Genomic DNA, 16,785 nt, shown 5'->3' with positions numbered 1-16,785 from the left:
AATTCACTCCATTCTATGTCAATTCAAAGTAAGAATAAGAAAGTGTACATCCAAAATTCAAAAATCACCCTATGTTCATGAAAAGGCAAAGTATTTTTAATGCAAAATGGAAATGGATAGTGGAGCTCACCTGAAATCCTCTCCTTGTTGTAACTCCAGGAATAATAGAGAAATGAAGGTCTAACCCCACACAGAAGATTCTTATACAGACTAGTCTCATTAAGAAGTATTTCATTCACTATAGTTTACATATAAGAACAGATTTTAGTGAAAACAAGCCAAACAAAAATAGCATCTAATTACCTGATATGTCTGCATTTCTTCTTGCTTGATGTATTTCTGAATCTCTCCTTTGTGTTTTTCTTGAACCTCTTCCAGTAATTGCTGAAGTTCTAAGAGTCTCTCTTCTTTCACTTTAGCTTCCTTTTGTGCAACTTTTAGATTTTCTTTTTCTAGCTTGAAGTTACGATTTACTGTTGCCAGTTGGTCCTCCATCTCACTAAGCCTCTGTGTCAAGAATGATAATTTTGATTCTGTCTCATTTACAGTTCTATCAGTCAGATCCTCTGTTTGGGCACTCCTACTTGTTTCCTCCACACATCTTGAAGCTTCCTGAATTTCCTGCATGAATTTCCTTTGCTCTTGAACTGCATTTAGCTGGACCTGACTCACAAGAGCAGCAGCAACTTTTTCCACTAGTGTCTTTTCCAGTTCCAGTATCCTCTTTTTAAGCATTTCTCTTTCAGCTTTGCCTTGCTCTTTCAGGTCTTTTATTTCATTGTAGGACTGACGCAGCTCTGAATCTTTTTCCTTAACATATGCCTGAAGTTGCTGCAGTTGTACCTCCATCTTGCTAACGGCGACTGTTGTATTCTCACCTGAAGACCTAAGCTTGGATTGATCTAGCAACTCTACCATCTCACATAAGCCTGCTTCCATTTTTTCAGTTTTCCCATTGCTCCCATCTTCCGTTTTCTCCCTATCAGCTTTCATCGGTGCACACTTATATTCCTCTGTCATTCTTTCATGCTCTTTTTTTAACAGACTTATTTCTTGCTTTAGCTGGTTCATTTTTAACTTAGTTTCCTCAAGCTCACTCTTTGTTCGAGATGCCTCTACATTTATGTTTTCTACTTGGTTCTCCAAAGCCTCTTTTTCTGCCAGAACTGTTTCAAGTGTGTGTTTCAGACTGTCAGCATCTTCTTGAAAAGCAGCAATGTCTGCAGGTACTTTTTGTTCAATATTTGACAGTTCCTGCTGAAGCTTTTCAATTACATCATTCAACTGCTCTACTTCTTCATCGTTTTTTTTCTTCAGACGTTCTTGATCACTTTTCAGATATTCTACCTGGGCTTCAAGCTCCCATATACGCTCATTTTGCTCTTCAATAACCTGAAAAAATCCAATAAATACAAGAAAATAACTTCATAATGGGTAACTAAAAACCTTATTTTTTTCCTGGACTTCACAGCAAGTTTGATTAAACATTGAAGCACCTTGTAAAACAAGGTCCTTAGTGAATTTCTTATTGGGATGTCTTTTGTAAAGCTTTATGAGAATCAGGACATCTTTACATGACTGACAAAGTAGCCCGTGACCTCAATGAACTGCAAAATAGGTGTGAAAGCATCAAATGAAGTGAAAGCACTTCTAATATTCAGAGAGGCATGAAACACTGCAGTTTAAGTGTTCACAACACTTTTTTCCCCAATAGTTTGGTCTAAAGCTCTGTCTTGTTATTTTTATTGAAAATTAGAATGGAAACAAGTGGAGTGGTCATGTTTGCTGCTAAATCTTCTTATGAAACCAAGTTTTAATACACTGTTTTTCCTGCATTACATTACATAAAGAACTTCCTTAAAAAAAAAAAAAATCTTCAAGTTTACCATACACTGGTCAGCTATGTTCAGTTAGATTAGATAGATACTGTGCTCTTTGTGCAAAAGCACCACTCATTCATATGGTCAAACAGATTTATATAGGACACAGTTAAGATGGATATATATTTTAAATACAAATAGACCTTTAATTAATTGTGTTGAAAATACCATTATAACATGTTTTCTAGTTCAAGACCACAGAAAACACCCATTAGTTGTCTCTGAACTTCCTATTAGAAACTTAAATATGTGTTTGCTTATGTGTGTGCACATGTATGCAGATGTGCACAAAAACATGCAGGGCAAATAGTACCCACAGAGCCAAAGCACAGTTACTTCTTTCTGCTGCAGTTTAAACAGTAGTAAAGAGAGACAAAATTACAAAAGTATTTATTTTAAAATGTATATGACTATCCAAACAAAATTAAAAAGAGAGATTGGTGAAGACATGAAGAGAGCGAGAATAATACCTTCCTAGATTACTTCTAAAGACACTTAAAATTACAGGCTGTGTAAGGGGCTCAGAATTCCAAGATATTAATAAAATCACATAAATTAGCAAATATCAGGGTGTTGACTTTATGATGAATAAAAGAGAAGCCATCTTATATCAGCTTCTAAGAAAAAAATAAATGAGTAGACACACAAAAAAAATAATCATCAAGTGAGTGGTGTTGATGAACACCAAGTTTAATAAATAAAATTGTAATATATTAAATAATATAATTTCTTAATGTACATCTACTAATTTATTAAACACTAAGTTTAATAAATATAATAGAATAAAAACACAAGTTATCAGATTCCAATACGTTTTATAAAATTAATTAAAAAACCTGCTTGTTAGATGACAGTGGGAGCAAATTCTCATTTGCAAAGTCAAAATAAAAGACAGAGCAGATTCTAAATAGAACATCTAAGAAACAAAGTGGATATATTTTCTTAAAGGAGTGTCTGGAGATCTGAAATGAACAGTACTTCTACAATGGAAAAGAAAAAGTTCAAAGGAAATTTGTTAAAAATATTTGGAAAGAGATAGTACAAAATAAAATCAGTTATGGTACATAAAATAGGTCAGAACTCTAAAAGGACCTTTTAGAAACATGAAGAAGAAAAAAAATGCAGAAGAGAAGATAGATGACTAAATTAATTACTAAAATAGCCATGCTTTTTCCTTTATCTTTCAATACTTCATTATGTTTAGTTAGTTAAATAGAATAAGATGATGACTTTGTAGTAAGTCTAATATGTGGAAAAATAAATGATAAATGTGACCATATAAATTAGAGGAGCTGATTTGCCAACCAAGAACTTATTTTTAAAAATCCACAGACTAGAGGAAGCTCAAAAACACTAAATAAAATGTGAACAAGTCATTTGTTTTCATAAGAAAAGAACAGCGATCCTGGTGATTGCTATCAAGTCAGCATAACAGTTTCTGTTCTTAATAACATAATGGAATAAAGGACCACAGAAGGCAAATACAGCAATTAAAAGAAGCACGTAGTGGGATGAATATGTCTAAGGGACTAGGAAAGCAATTGACCTAGATATTAAATATCTATTGATATTTAATACCCATCTCATAATCAAGCAGAGTAATTATTTAATGGCCTGGAAAATATAACTGAGTAAGCAGATGAAATTAAGAAAATGAAACTTCATATAACAGGAGAAGAACCAATCATTAAAATGAATTCTACTTGAATCCTGGGTTTGTTGTTTTTTTTCAAGGCAAGAAATGTAACAGTATTACCGTGGTCATTGTATAAAGCAGAACCATTCCAGATTTCTAAAGTATGATCTTTCCTAAATCAAATTTCCTAAGTCTAATTTCCTAAATTCAGTTCAAAGTTTTGTCATTATTCACTGAGGTTCATTATAACTAAATTTTGCACATAAACCCACAGTGAATTTATCCAGCTCGGTCTGAGCTCTATTTTACTGGTCTCAATATGTCCTAGTAGAGTATTACCCTAAATGTTCAATCATCTACTGAAGGGTAACAGAACTCCTGGTCTTACCTTACTGAATAATATTTGCTTTGGGATTAAAGCTTACGACTAATAAATGCTCACATCTAAAATGGTCAGAAAAAAAATCCAATTTTCTTTCTATAAAAATATGTGATACTGAATGCCTGTTTCTGCTATCGCTTACATCAATGCAAAATAAGTATTATTTCTTAAGTAAATAAAAGAAAGATGAATCAATGTTTCTTGCTCTCCATTTCTAATAAAACACAGCATTTTGTTTGCACATCCATAATGCTTCAAACTGCATTAAAGATGTTGCCAACATCAGTATGATGGCAAACTATTTACACAAGCTCATGGAGCACAGAAGTTCACTACAAAATTCAACGCAATCCAGTAGGTGTCACTGAAACATCACACTGAAAGTAAGTCATTGTAGGGAATATGGTAGAATGAATGTTGAGAGTCCATCTATGTACTATTGAATGCTTGGAAGTATTAGATTAAGGAATGCAAAATTGAAGACAAAAACTCAAGCAGAAATAAGGCAGAATTATAAAAAGAAAAGCAAGCAAAAAGTATCCTTCATAAAAAAAATGAGACAAAAGAGGAAAAACAGATTAGGGTTAAAGTGTTGCTTGAAACTGAAGCATTTGCATTTTTAAATTAAGGCAGCAATAGAAGATAATGTAATTGGAGGGGGGGACATGGAGGGGTTTTTATTCTGTAAACAGCTCACAACACAAAGTAGGATTCTCAAAAAGATTTCAAAAGTGCATACTTTGTTGTCAGTTGTGACTTCAAGTTGCTGCTGCAGTTTTGCAATTTGTTCATGAAGATGATCTATTTCCTGCTCCTTTTCTTGCATGACGTGAGCGAGCCTCCCAGCCACTAAATGATGGTCCTTTATGGTGGCGTCTTCAGATTTCTGGATAGCTAGTCCCAGTATTTCCATTTCATCCTACCAAAGAAAACCCCAAACAAAACACGTTATAGCTGTACATAACATTTTCTGTATATTCTTGTATAAGCATTTAAGGCATAGGAATCAAAATACACAAATTGCATGGAATGGGAAGTAGTTATATGAGTTCTTTTAATATTTTGCAAGTTGAACTGTGGAATGCTTGAGAAAGAATTTGGCATTTTGGCTTTTTCCAAGAATTTCTTTCTGGGCAGGAGGGAGAACTAAACTCTAGGCTTTCTGTTACACAATTACCTTAAATAATCTGTTCTCTTGTTCAAGTTCTTGCAAGTGTGTAGTAGACTCCTTTCGCTGAATTTCTAGTTGCATGTGCAATTGCTGAACTTCTTCATTTTTATTTTCTAGCTCCTCTCGAAACTGCTCCAGTTGTTCCTCAAGGTTCGTGACCTACGTTTCCAAAATGAATGGAGGAAAAGGAATAGACGGCCATATGAAAAACTGAATGTCATGATTTTCAAGTGCATTGTCTACAGTAAACTGGTTTGATATACGAAAACAAAAGAATGGGTACTCAGTGACATTCTGAATCCTTAAACTGAATGGAATTTTAAAACCCAGTAAAAACAAGCTGAAATCACTATGAAGTTTTTCTTACTTGGGCTGAATTTTGATTCCAGAAACACACTTGTAAGTGATAAGCATGAACATAGACAATAACAATTACCATAGCTCACAAGAGAATTCCAAAGGGATTTGGACTGCTGTCTCTCTGATCTGTTAAAAAATTTCATCTGTATAGTTCACTAAACTCAACAGAAAGCAATAACTGACAAAAACAAAATATCAGCAGAAACACAGAATGTTTCACAGGTATTTTACCTCCTTTTCTTTTCTGTCCACAGCTTCTCGTTCAGCTTGCAGTTGTACTTCAAGAGGTAATTCTCCCTTTACTACGATGGTGCCAAACTGTTTCCTGTCCTCCACCTTTAAATATAAGTAGTATTAATAATAAACAAATAAAAAAGATATACCGTTTTGTTCTCAAGAAAATAAGAAAGTAGTAAATGATCATTTTAGATCAAGCAATACCTTTTGCAGGTTGTCTGCACTGATGATTAAGGCCTGTTCCAGTTCTCTTATCCTGCATTCTAGTTTCTCAATTTCTTCATTTCGTTCTTGTATATCTCTCTGAAGTTGTTCCTTAGAGAGCAAAAGCTCACTGCATTTGTCTGTTTTTTCTTTTAGATGATTTGTTAACTGTTCAACCTGGTGATAACATGGCAAGATGATGAATATGTTGTACTAGACTGGAAGGGTTTGCTAGCAATAGCAACAGCAGTAGTTTTTGACAGAGAGAAAATATCCCTCTTTTTTCTCATAAGAAAACTCCTACTCTATAGGTGAAACAATATAAAGTTAGGATACTGTAGTGCTACATCCAACAAATATAAACAGCATTTTTTAAACAAATTTCATGTTCTATGCTCTATCACCTACTCTCTAGAACTGACCTTGTCCTTCTGAAATTTTCAGACTCTGTAGTCAGTTAAAAGCAAGTAGCATGGCATCCCTATGTAGCCCACTAAAAAGATACCTTTAGCATCTACAGATGGAATGTCTTGACTGTAGGGTCAAGATGCTATTTGCATCTTTAAGGAGTGTCATAATTGTAAGAATCTGCGTCAAAATTATTCAAAATAAGGAGTTGATCAGTGATATACAGACATATCCTAAACTCACTGGGTCTTTAACATTGACAAGAATTGCTATACTTCAACCTTGAGAAACAAAGTTTTGTTTTCTTGCTGGGTTTGTTAAATGGGACCAAATAGATATGATTGATGATACAATTTCACTTTCTACAGGGGACAAAGCACCCAAATAAAGCATTCTAAATCTCAGTAGGTCAGATGTTTGCAGCTTAGAAACAACATATTAGAAGAGTAACTGAAGCAGTAGAGATAGAAATGATCCCAGTTCTAGCAGTATTTCAGTAATGATTAATCAAAATTACAGATAAGAAAGATGTGTGACAAATCCATGGTATTAGGCCTGATGCACAGTTAAGACCTGAGTTGAACTAAGCAATCGAGCAAGAGGCATGGAAAGTAATGTTCGTCCCACTCAAGAAACTGATTTCAGTATTTACAATTAGGAAGTTACGATGTAGCCAAAAGGTAGAAGACTCAAAGCATTTCAATAGATAGAAGAGGACCAGAACATAAAGCTGACAGGATGGTATTATTGACGTTATCCATCCATGAGTAACATCAAAGTCTGAAGTGACCACAGAAAAGTCCTGAGAGAGAAATGGAAAAAGAAAAATCAAGTCTAGAGCAGACTCTTCATGACAAACTTCCCTGGAATAAGTTGACAGAGTAAGCTGAAACAACATTAAAAAAGAAATGAAGTTATCAACAGAATGCTCACAGCATTCACGCAAAGCAGAAGAGCATTTAAAAAACTGTGCAACTATGAAAAAAATAAAGCCACTATCTCAGAAAAGCATGAGAAAGAATGAGAAAAGGTATACTTACAAAATATTCCAAGTGACATCTAAAGATACTATTTAGTAAGACATGTGCCTCACCTGATAAAAATTAAATGTAAATCTAATACACTGTTGAACATTCTGTCTATAATTTATAATATATCACATTCAACATCACCCAGCTCTAAAACAGCTGTCACTCCTGTGGTGCTTGCAGACATTATCTTATTGTCTGTTTTTCTACCTACTAGAAACCTCTAATTTAAAAGCATCCGATACAAATCTGAAAAATTTAATCACAGTTACATCTGTCTTTCATTTTAAAGTATGCTTTAAATTTCTATTGTAGCATACCTGCCAACTTAAAAGAGTATATACATATGCTTATATATGCATATAAAACAAAATTATTTTTACCATAGATTCTGTACAGAAAAATAGGGCAATTTTTATTATGGTATCAAATTTGAATTTTTTTCTTGGGAGAATTTTTATTTTAACATGTGATAATTTTAACCAGGAATTCACATGCTAGCCATGCCATAAATTATACACATACACAGAATGAAATGAATTCAGAATGAATATTCCGGATTCAGGAAAACTAATCATGCTAAAAACTCTCCTCCATTTGTGGAATGTGCCAACAGAAGAGGAGTGTGCACACACTTTGCAATAGAAGGAAACAGATGCGGAATTGCTCTGTATGTGTTGGTTAATACACCCCCAGCTAATCCCAGAAGATTCATTGTGCAGAGGCTGATGACAGCCGTATCACATACTACTGACTGAATACTTTGTAAGATTTCTTACAAACCTTTGTATTAAATTTTATTAAAAAATCCATTAAATACACCTCTAAATCTGAGAATAAGTAAATAAATATTTTGACAACTTGTATCTCACATATATCAATTTATGTCCTATTAATGTCTATAGTTCAGGACCATAAGTTTAGGACTAAAGTATATAATACAGAATACTAAATATTGCTAATATTTAAGAATTCAATTACAGCAACTGAACTACCTCAGTAAGAGCTTCAATTTGAAAATCATAGTGCAACCTAATAAAAGGCATTTTAATACTGAAAATCAGGCAAGAAAATCATGCAAAAATATCAGCCTTGCTGAAAAAGCAGGACACAAGAAAATGCACAAAAAATGAAATGCACTTTAATTGACTAACAGGTCATTAAACAAAACATGCAAAAGCTTCATAATATCTAGCATTTGCACTGCTGCCACTTTTCTTGATTTTGTTGCGTCTAAGCATTTTCTGTGACTCCACTGAGCTGCTGTCCTACAGTCAATACATTTGTTTCAGTGGAGACAGACTTTCACTGGGGAGGTTCCAGTGTACACAGAGCGCACTGCTACATCTCAGGTGCTAAACCTTGGTGACTCAGTTTCTCCAGTCGTGTACCTGTGCTACAAATGGGATGTCAAAAAACAACATAAATCCATGTGAAATTGCTAAAGAAGTTCTAAATGTTTCCACAGGCTTTTGAAAACAGTGGATTTTCTAAATTGTTACGTGAAAGAACCTTTTTGAGTTACAAATGCCTACTATTAAAACCAAACAACCTGCCTAAAAAAACCTCAAAACACAGTTACACCACCCTCACCTTACCCCTCACCTAAGGGGAATTGCTTTCCTGGCCTGTAAATTAATGCAGGTTAGGTACACCATAATATAGCTTCATTACATTATCTTAACAGCTGTCAACTTGTCATTTATACTCATTGCATAAAAGAAAAAAAATGTGTTACCTCTCTGGTTTGATGTTCATTGACAGGCTGACTCCTTTGTGGAATCTTAAGCTGTTGTTCCAGCTTCTGTATCTCTTGCTGGAATACATCTCTCTCATGTTCTCGGTCGATTGCTTGCTCCTGAAAGTTAAGAAATCATGTGGATACACCATTTGATTTAAAAACTACCTAAACTAAGTATATTACTACTTCTTATTTCTGTTAATGTGAGGCTGGTAACATTATGTCAGTATCTTTAAGGTAGCAGAACCTTTTGCAACTACATTCAACAGAAGTTTCATCATTTGGGGCAAATATATTTATTTATTTTTTAAACTAAAAATTTAGGACAGGATAGATGCATTATTTCACAAAAATGACAGCTGTGTTTCTTCTCTTCTGGGTACACCACAGAAATGGTAATAACCCAATATTTTTCTTTCCTAATGTTTATCTCCGATATACGTAAGATAAACAGAAATTAAGAATAGAAATGAACTCTGTGTTAATATCAATGAGGAGCTGACAGAAAAAAAAATATTTGAATTTTACATTTCACTTTACTTTCAACCGGTTTCAGCTGTTATATATCCCAGTCTGACATTTGGGAAATACATCTTTATATCGGAAATAATGCACAACTGGTAGCATCCAGTGAAGCATCACCTTCAAATGACACTTCATAAAACAGACAAACCTTATCAGATGCATTAAAATAAACTAGCTGAAGTATCTGATACACAGAGGAATGCTTCCATCTAGCAACAAAATATTTTGCAAAAAATCAGGAAACCAGAATAAATCCTCAACCGTTACAAGTTGCAGATTTTAAAAACTCACCTGCTGTTTCATGGAAACAGTAGAGTACTAATGCTGCTAGCACAAACAGCTGCCCATCTCAGTATTCCATAACTCTGCAGTTCATGCTATTGATAATCCCAAACCACAATGCATTTTTGACTATAGGACTTGTAACAGGAATTTTTACTTCTGAACCTTGTCCTATTATGACACACTAGTTTTAGTCAGAAGAATAATCTTATAACTGCAGAAAATGAAATAAAGCAAATCCATTTGTGCCAAGAAGTATCTGGAAATATCTCTCCTTTAATAGTGCTTAGTCATAGATTACACAGAGAATGTGCCACAGAGTGTTGTATTTATTAAGTAAAGAATTATTCCATCATACTGCTGTCAGCTAGAGAGTTAATTGAGAAGGCACAGAAATAAGTTTTCTCCCAACAGCACCATAGGACATTTAAAATGGGAAAAGGAGGAAGCAGGGAAGATAGTGTTTGCTGAAAATAGGGTAGAGTCTAAAACAAAATCGCAGAGAGTGCCTAAGGCAGGAAAGAAGTTGTGTACAATACAGACAGCTGCTCCTGTGAATGGGGACAAATACACATATAGTGTAACTGTCTGGAAGGTATAGCTTTATATCTGGAGGTACATTCTTGGATACTATGAAGGAAGACTATAAAAGAAACTTAAGAGAAATTCTGCTTTCAATTTCTAAATACAAATAAAGCTGACAATTCAGAGAATCATAGAATAGTTTGGGTTGGAAGGGACCTTTAAAGTCATCTAGTCCAAGCCCCCTGCAATGAGCAGGGACATCTTCAACTAGATCAGGCTGCTCAGAGCCCCGTCCAACCTGACCTTGAATATTTCCAGGGATGAGGCAACCAGCACCTCTCTGGGCAACCTGTGCCAGTGTTTCACCACCCTCATCATAAAAAGTGTCTTCCTTATATCTAGTCTAAATCTACCCTCTTTTACTTTAAAACCATTACCCCTTGTCCTACTACAACAGGCCCTGCTAAAAAGTGTGTCCCCATCTTTCTTACAAGCCCCCTTCAAGTACTGACAGGCTGCAATAAGGTGTCCCTGGAGCCTTCTCTTCTCCAGGCTGAACAACTCCAAGTCTCTTGGCCTGTCTTCATAGCAGAGATATTCCAGCCCTCTGATAATTTTTGTGGCCCTCCTCTGGACCCGCTCCAACAGGGCCATGTCTTTCTTATGTTGGAGGCCCCAGAGCTGAGCGCAGTACTCCAAGTGGGGTCTCACGACAGTGGAGTAGAGGGGTAGAACACCCTCCCTCAGCCTGCTGGCCACACTTTTTTTGAGGCAGCCCAGGATACAGTTGGCTTTCTGGGCTGTGAGTGCACATTGCTGGCTCGTGTCCAGCTTGTCATGCACCAGTACCCCCCAAGTCCTTCTCCTCAGGCTGCTCTCAATCCCTTCACTCTCCAGCCTATATTAATACTGGTAGTCGCCCCGACCTAGGTGCAGGACCTTGCACAGACAGACTAATTCTAACAGACTTTATTGGAAAACATGGAAATTCCACAAACTGTTAAAAATGAAGGTCACAAAAATTTGTTTCCTCATTAATTTTAGAAGTTTCCCATTATTTTAAACATTTAAGAAGCCTACTAAGTTATACTTAGAAACACAGAGAAGTCCTAAGCAAGCATCTCAAATGAATTTTCAACTTCTAAAACTAATTAAATTCTTGGGCTGGAACCTCTAACACTGTTACTATTGTGTGCTTCTTTATGTTTGCACAGAAGGTGAAAAAATTAGCATTTCCCACTGAACCAATCCCTAGTACAGGTGCCCACCCACCTTCATGAAACTAGCCTTTTATCATACTTACATCTAGAAATTTTCTTGTTTTCTCTAGTTGCTTCTCCAAAGCCTGGTTTTGCTGCCTTAAGTCCATTAGTTCTGCATTTTTTTCTTGCTCTAGCTCTATGAAACGATTGACCTGTTCTTCCAAGTCGATTTCCAAGACTTTCACTTGCTTCTGAAGGTCATCATACTCTTTTTCAGCTTGACGCTGTACTTCAATTTTTTCTTTCATTAGCTTCTCTGTTTCCTCCAGCAATTCTGGTTGTAATAAAAGCATAACACACTACTTTTAGATAGTCAGTAATGTTATGAAGTAAAACCACTCCCCAAGGTATCCATGCTGTACTCTGCAGAAGGATGTGAAGTGGTTTGGGTTTTCGCTATTTTTCTTTTTTTAGAAAATATATTTTCTTCTGAGAAATAATCAAGATCACTACTCAACCAAATTCATATTAAAATTACTATCCTTTAGTTAGTCTTCAGAGGACTGTTAAGTTGTATCAGATCACTTTCCTGTTTAAGTTTCATATAAATTAAAAAGTCTTTGTACAGTTGAAAAGAAAATGCATGGGTTCAAACTACAGATAGTCAGCACAGGGGTTAACAATGAAGAACAGAAAACCCAACCCTCTTCTCATTCCCAGCATCAGTAAAATCAATCCACTCCCAGTCTCATCATTTACTGTGATACATATAAATAATTTGAAGGAAATATTTAAAGACTTAGTGAGGTTGCTGGGCAGGCAGAGGGGGAAATTACTGACCTGTAATGGAGCTTTGCATAATCATTGACTGCACGGACGCCCAATTTTGAGTCCTCATGAAAAGGCTGGCAAGCATATATAGTAAAGCCCCAAACCACTCTACTGAGACTCTTAAGCCACAGCCCACTGAAGTACATATTAACTAACCGTATGAATCCCTTGAGGTAAAATCCAAACTGTAAAGTGCAATTTCATTTGAAGAATCTTTAAAACATGATTGATATTTAGACAGAAACAATACAATTTCACTATAGAAGAAAGATCCTTTAGGCACCATCATCTTACATCGTATTTAACCAATTCTCATTTCTAGGTAACCATTATATATCAATATAATACAAGTGTTTAGTTATCATAATGAATTAATCAACTGTATTTGGAAATAAAAAGAAAAAAAAGGTTACAAAAATATCCCTCCAATACCACCTAAGTATCTGTAATTCGTAGGTGAATAAGATGATGGTTATTAATGAATTTGCTTATTATGTTTAGAAAGTTTAAGAAATGTTGTTAGCAAAATGTAAAACTGAGTATGAAATACAACATCAAAGCTGCAGGCCAGTAAGAATTACAAGTAATGTCAGTAAACCAAAAGCCCAATAATCCTGATTAACAATGTCAGTATGTGTAAGTCTTCCACCCAATTACATATTGGCCATGCAACATACAAACACACCTGCTTGGGAAGCTGCATCGACTGCAGCATCTACTAGGCCTAGGAGAATAGAGAGAGAGAGAAAACAAAAAAAAGAAGCAAAGTAATTCACATGCCAGCTACAGTTTTCTTGTGGTGCAACAATGTAAGAGAAAATGAAGCCAAAGATAGATATGGCATTTAATGACAAAGTTATTGAGGTAACTTAGGGAATGTGGTAAGTTATTCTGGTATGCATGACATAAGTACCTACATGTATTTATAGAAATGTTTATCCTTACAGTTGTTATACATAAAACAAGTAACTAAACTGGAGTCATAGTTAAGTAACTTCTTTACTATAAAGCAGGAAGCGACAGGTTGTTTTTAACATTTCATTGTTACACAAAGTAGATGCAGGAAATTGCAAATATACACCAAGATGTGTAATTTACAAAAACAGCAACATTATAAATTGCCATAAACTTTTAGACGTTAAATAAAATAGTAATTTCATCCTGCTATTCACAATGTAAGTTCTGCAATCCTTGAAAGATCAGTACTTCTTAAAACACCACTATTCTAACTTTCTTCCCCTCTCAAACATAAAATATTAATTTAAGTTATTAGATTAAGGAAGAATTAAAAGACGTTACCTTCATGAAGGTAAATGCTCTTCTGAGTAAGTAGTTAGTTAGATTACATTGACATAGTATTTATCTGAAATTATCACCATCAGTGCCGAAAGTTTTCATTACTGGAAGATAACAGGCTTTCTTTATCATGCAACTTTTCTGCCATTCTTCCCCAAAAGAGGAATTTGTTAGAAAAATGTATCTTCTGTGTCTAAAATAAGTATAGCCATTGTGTAGTTCGATCATGTTCTGGTAGGTATGCTTGCTAGTTGCTCTAAAACTCTGTTTGAGAAGTATTTAGACCAGTACTTTTATCCATAGGTGCTAACTTTCATCTCCAGTGACAATATAGATAAAAGCAGATTTTCAGAGGTATCAAGCTTTTGCTGGCTTAAAAAAACGATTGTGATTGCTTGATACTGCTGAAAATTCAGTCATTTTTTGTTTAAATATCAATAAAAGTTATCATGCTAACATTAGGCATCTGTTATGAAAATACCACATTTTACCCTATTAGATTTTTATTGATTACAAAGAAGTGGGGGAAAAACCTTTGCCAAGATTACTTAGTAATTTATTTGAAAGTGTAAGAAAATCTCATAGAAAGATTGTGAGGAATACGTACGCTGCTCTACTGGCCCCGCATCTGCTCTCATGGCATCCTTCTGTCTGGAGAGTAACTCTTTTTCTTCCTGGATCTGCTGCTGTTCAGCCTCTAACTCCTGCAATTTGTTACCTGTACACAGTAGCTCTTGCTCAAGATGGTCAATTACATCTATTTTTTCCTGGAGTTTTTTTTCCAGAAATGCTTTTTCATCTGCATAACCATCAATGAGACCTGTAGAACATCAATGTTGGGGCAGATTTAATAGACAATAAAGAACAATTTGGTTTTTTTTCCATGATGAAGTCACACACGTTAGATAGCACCTGACAGCTTCTACTCCTGTCCTCGCTATTCTTCCATGATCAACAAATGACAGGAAGGATAGCACAAGACCAAACATAGCTTTTATTTTTTTTCTTGGCACAAGATCTCTGGAGCAAACGGGAACTCCAAAACCAAGGAAAAATAAGTGTGTAATAAACACAGGAGAAGTAAGAAATTTCAAATAAATTCAGGTACCAGGTGCAATTTTAGATGCCTCAAGAAATTTGCCTGACCTCAAACCACAGTTTCCGTAAGATCATGGGTCTCCTGTAGGTCAGGTATAATATAGATACCTCCTACATCATAAGGCACCAAATCTAGCTGTAGGTGTCCATGCTTAGCACCTGAATTGCTCCCAAAAGCCCTGTAGCAGTTGACATTTAAGAAACAATTTAATTTCTTTACTATTAATGCACAATTTTTAAAGTAGCACAGAACTAACTATTAATGATCTTGTTAACAGAATTCTGGACGCCACCTTGATGTATGCTTTTGAAAACTTGTTCACAGTCAAGTAGTTTATCTAGGATTCTGAGGGGAAACTATTTTAGCCTTATGAATGACATCATGGCTGTAAGAAATGGCACCATCTTGGAATAATGTGGAAGTGAGCACAAAGCTAAAGACTTAGGAAAAAACAGTGGATTTCCTTGAGGGCTGTACAAACTGAACTGAGATCCTGCAAGGGTATCTGCTTCGGAAGATTCACATCAGTCCTTTCACAAACATCTGACCACAGAACACAAAAGACATTTACTGAGTGACAGAAGGTACTAAATAGGTATCCCAGATTTCCATGATAAGGTGTGTTCCATCATGTTGGATACCCATGGTTCCAAAAGGTAGACAGAAATCAGTCATATGATGTCCAAACTTCCTCAGCTGGACACAGACACCTATCTCACAGGCTTCTTACTAAACCCACAGAATCTAGAGCAGCATTTTTTCAGTATCAAACTATTTTCAATATGAAAGTACTTTATCAGTACAAATCTATAGTCTTGTGTCAGCATCAAAATGGATTTTACCCTGGCTTGACAATGTAGGAGAACTAAAGATGCTTCCATTCATTATCAAAGTAGGCAAAGTAAAACCTCTGTGAGCATCTAGTTTTGTATGAGAGGAGATTAAGTAACAGTGGTCCTCGTATATACAGTCTGAGAAACACAGGTCAGGTCCTGCTGTGTATCAGTCATGCACACCTGACCAGTCTTTTTTTTACAGACTTAGATTCACAGAGAATACAGCCACATAGAGGGACTGGCTGTTGAAAAAAACCCTCAAACCCAAAAAACTAAACTAAAACCATCATTAACAGCATTTCAAAAAATTGAGACAATATGAATTCTAGTAGTTACTTCCACCATACCAAATGTTGTTCACAATGAGTACTTAACAGATCGGAAGTTGAGAGGGCATTCCCAGGTTAAATGGAGCATGCACCCTCACCAAAAAGGTATGAACCATGAAGTCTACTACGATCACATGTTGTGGTATTTACTCCTGCCTTTTTTTTTTTTTTTTAGGAGATGTAATGAAAGTTGTCAGAGTTCAGTGAACACATTGGCATTAGCTTTTCTATCACATTAGGTAAGTGATATCTGACATGACTAAAACACTAGAGGTTTGAAAAATGTCTCAGCTGCAGTAGTTTTTGCGGTAAGAAAAAAATGATCAAAAATGACACATTTTATCTCGAGAGAAGACAGAGTACCATCAGACGTATAATGAACTGAGACATTGTTCTGCATACCTATCTAAGGAATTTGATAAGAGAATGTAGTTTGGCTTTGTCAGAGAATGCTCACAACTCAGTTCAATAAGCAGAAGAAATTAAATAAAAAGAGTTCTATGGCATTTTTGTTTTGTCACATCAACACCAAAATAAAAGGTGCCTGTCATTTAGAAATGCATTAATTTCGGAAGTTCACAGAAAAAAAGGATGAACAAAGATTTAATTAATTCAGGAGTTAAAAAAGCATTAAAGCAATTAAAAGGGAAAAATGAGCTGAATTCCTGCAAAAGACTGAACTGAATTAAATACCTACATGTGACATAAACCTGCACCTAACTTTAAAAGCTCAACTGTGCAATATATCTGTCAAGGGCTAAAGCTAACATCAAATTCTGTGTCATACTCCAGAACTTTTCACGAACCAAATCA

The 16,785-nt window shown here is 35.3% G+C and overlaps 1 protein-coding gene across 9 annotated transcripts in view; it reads right to left on the bottom strand.

Moving 5' to 3' along the window:
* AKAP9 (A-kinase anchoring protein 9) overlaps positions 1 to 16,785 on the bottom strand; it is a 120,793-nt gene that overhangs the window by 20,166 nt on the left and 83,842 nt on the right. For 7 of the 9 annotated variants that reach the window (XM_055706577.1, XM_055706582.1, XM_055706580.1 and 4 more), the window contains 9 exons: positions 14,316 to 14,528; positions 13,098 to 13,136; positions 11,683 to 11,915; positions 9,045 to 9,164; positions 5,871 to 6,047; positions 5,661 to 5,765; positions 5,076 to 5,228; positions 4,638 to 4,817; positions 304 to 1,392 (listed from right to left, as the gene is read on the bottom strand). In XM_055706577.1, coding sequence (XP_055562552.1) covers positions 304 to 1,392; positions 4,638 to 4,817; positions 5,076 to 5,228; positions 5,661 to 5,765; positions 5,871 to 6,047; positions 9,045 to 9,164; positions 11,683 to 11,915; positions 13,098 to 13,136; positions 14,316 to 14,528 — 2,309 coding nt within the window. The remainder of the gene's footprint in view (positions 1 to 303; positions 1,393 to 4,637; positions 4,818 to 5,075; positions 5,229 to 5,660; positions 5,766 to 5,870; positions 6,048 to 9,044; positions 9,165 to 11,682; positions 11,916 to 13,097; positions 13,137 to 14,315; positions 14,529 to 16,785) is intronic. The other 2 variants (XM_055706581.1, XM_055706583.1) reach the window with 1 other exon arrangement.

This window comes from Falco cherrug, chromosome 4 (assembly GCF_023634085.1).
Source record: "Falco cherrug isolate bFalChe1 chromosome 4, bFalChe1.pri, whole genome shotgun sequence".
NCBI classification, from domain to species: Eukaryota; Metazoa; Chordata; class Aves; order Falconiformes; family Falconidae; genus Falco; species Falco cherrug.
The sequence above is the reverse complement of the archived record's forward strand: the minus strand, read 5'-3'. Positions and strand labels throughout refer to the sequence as shown.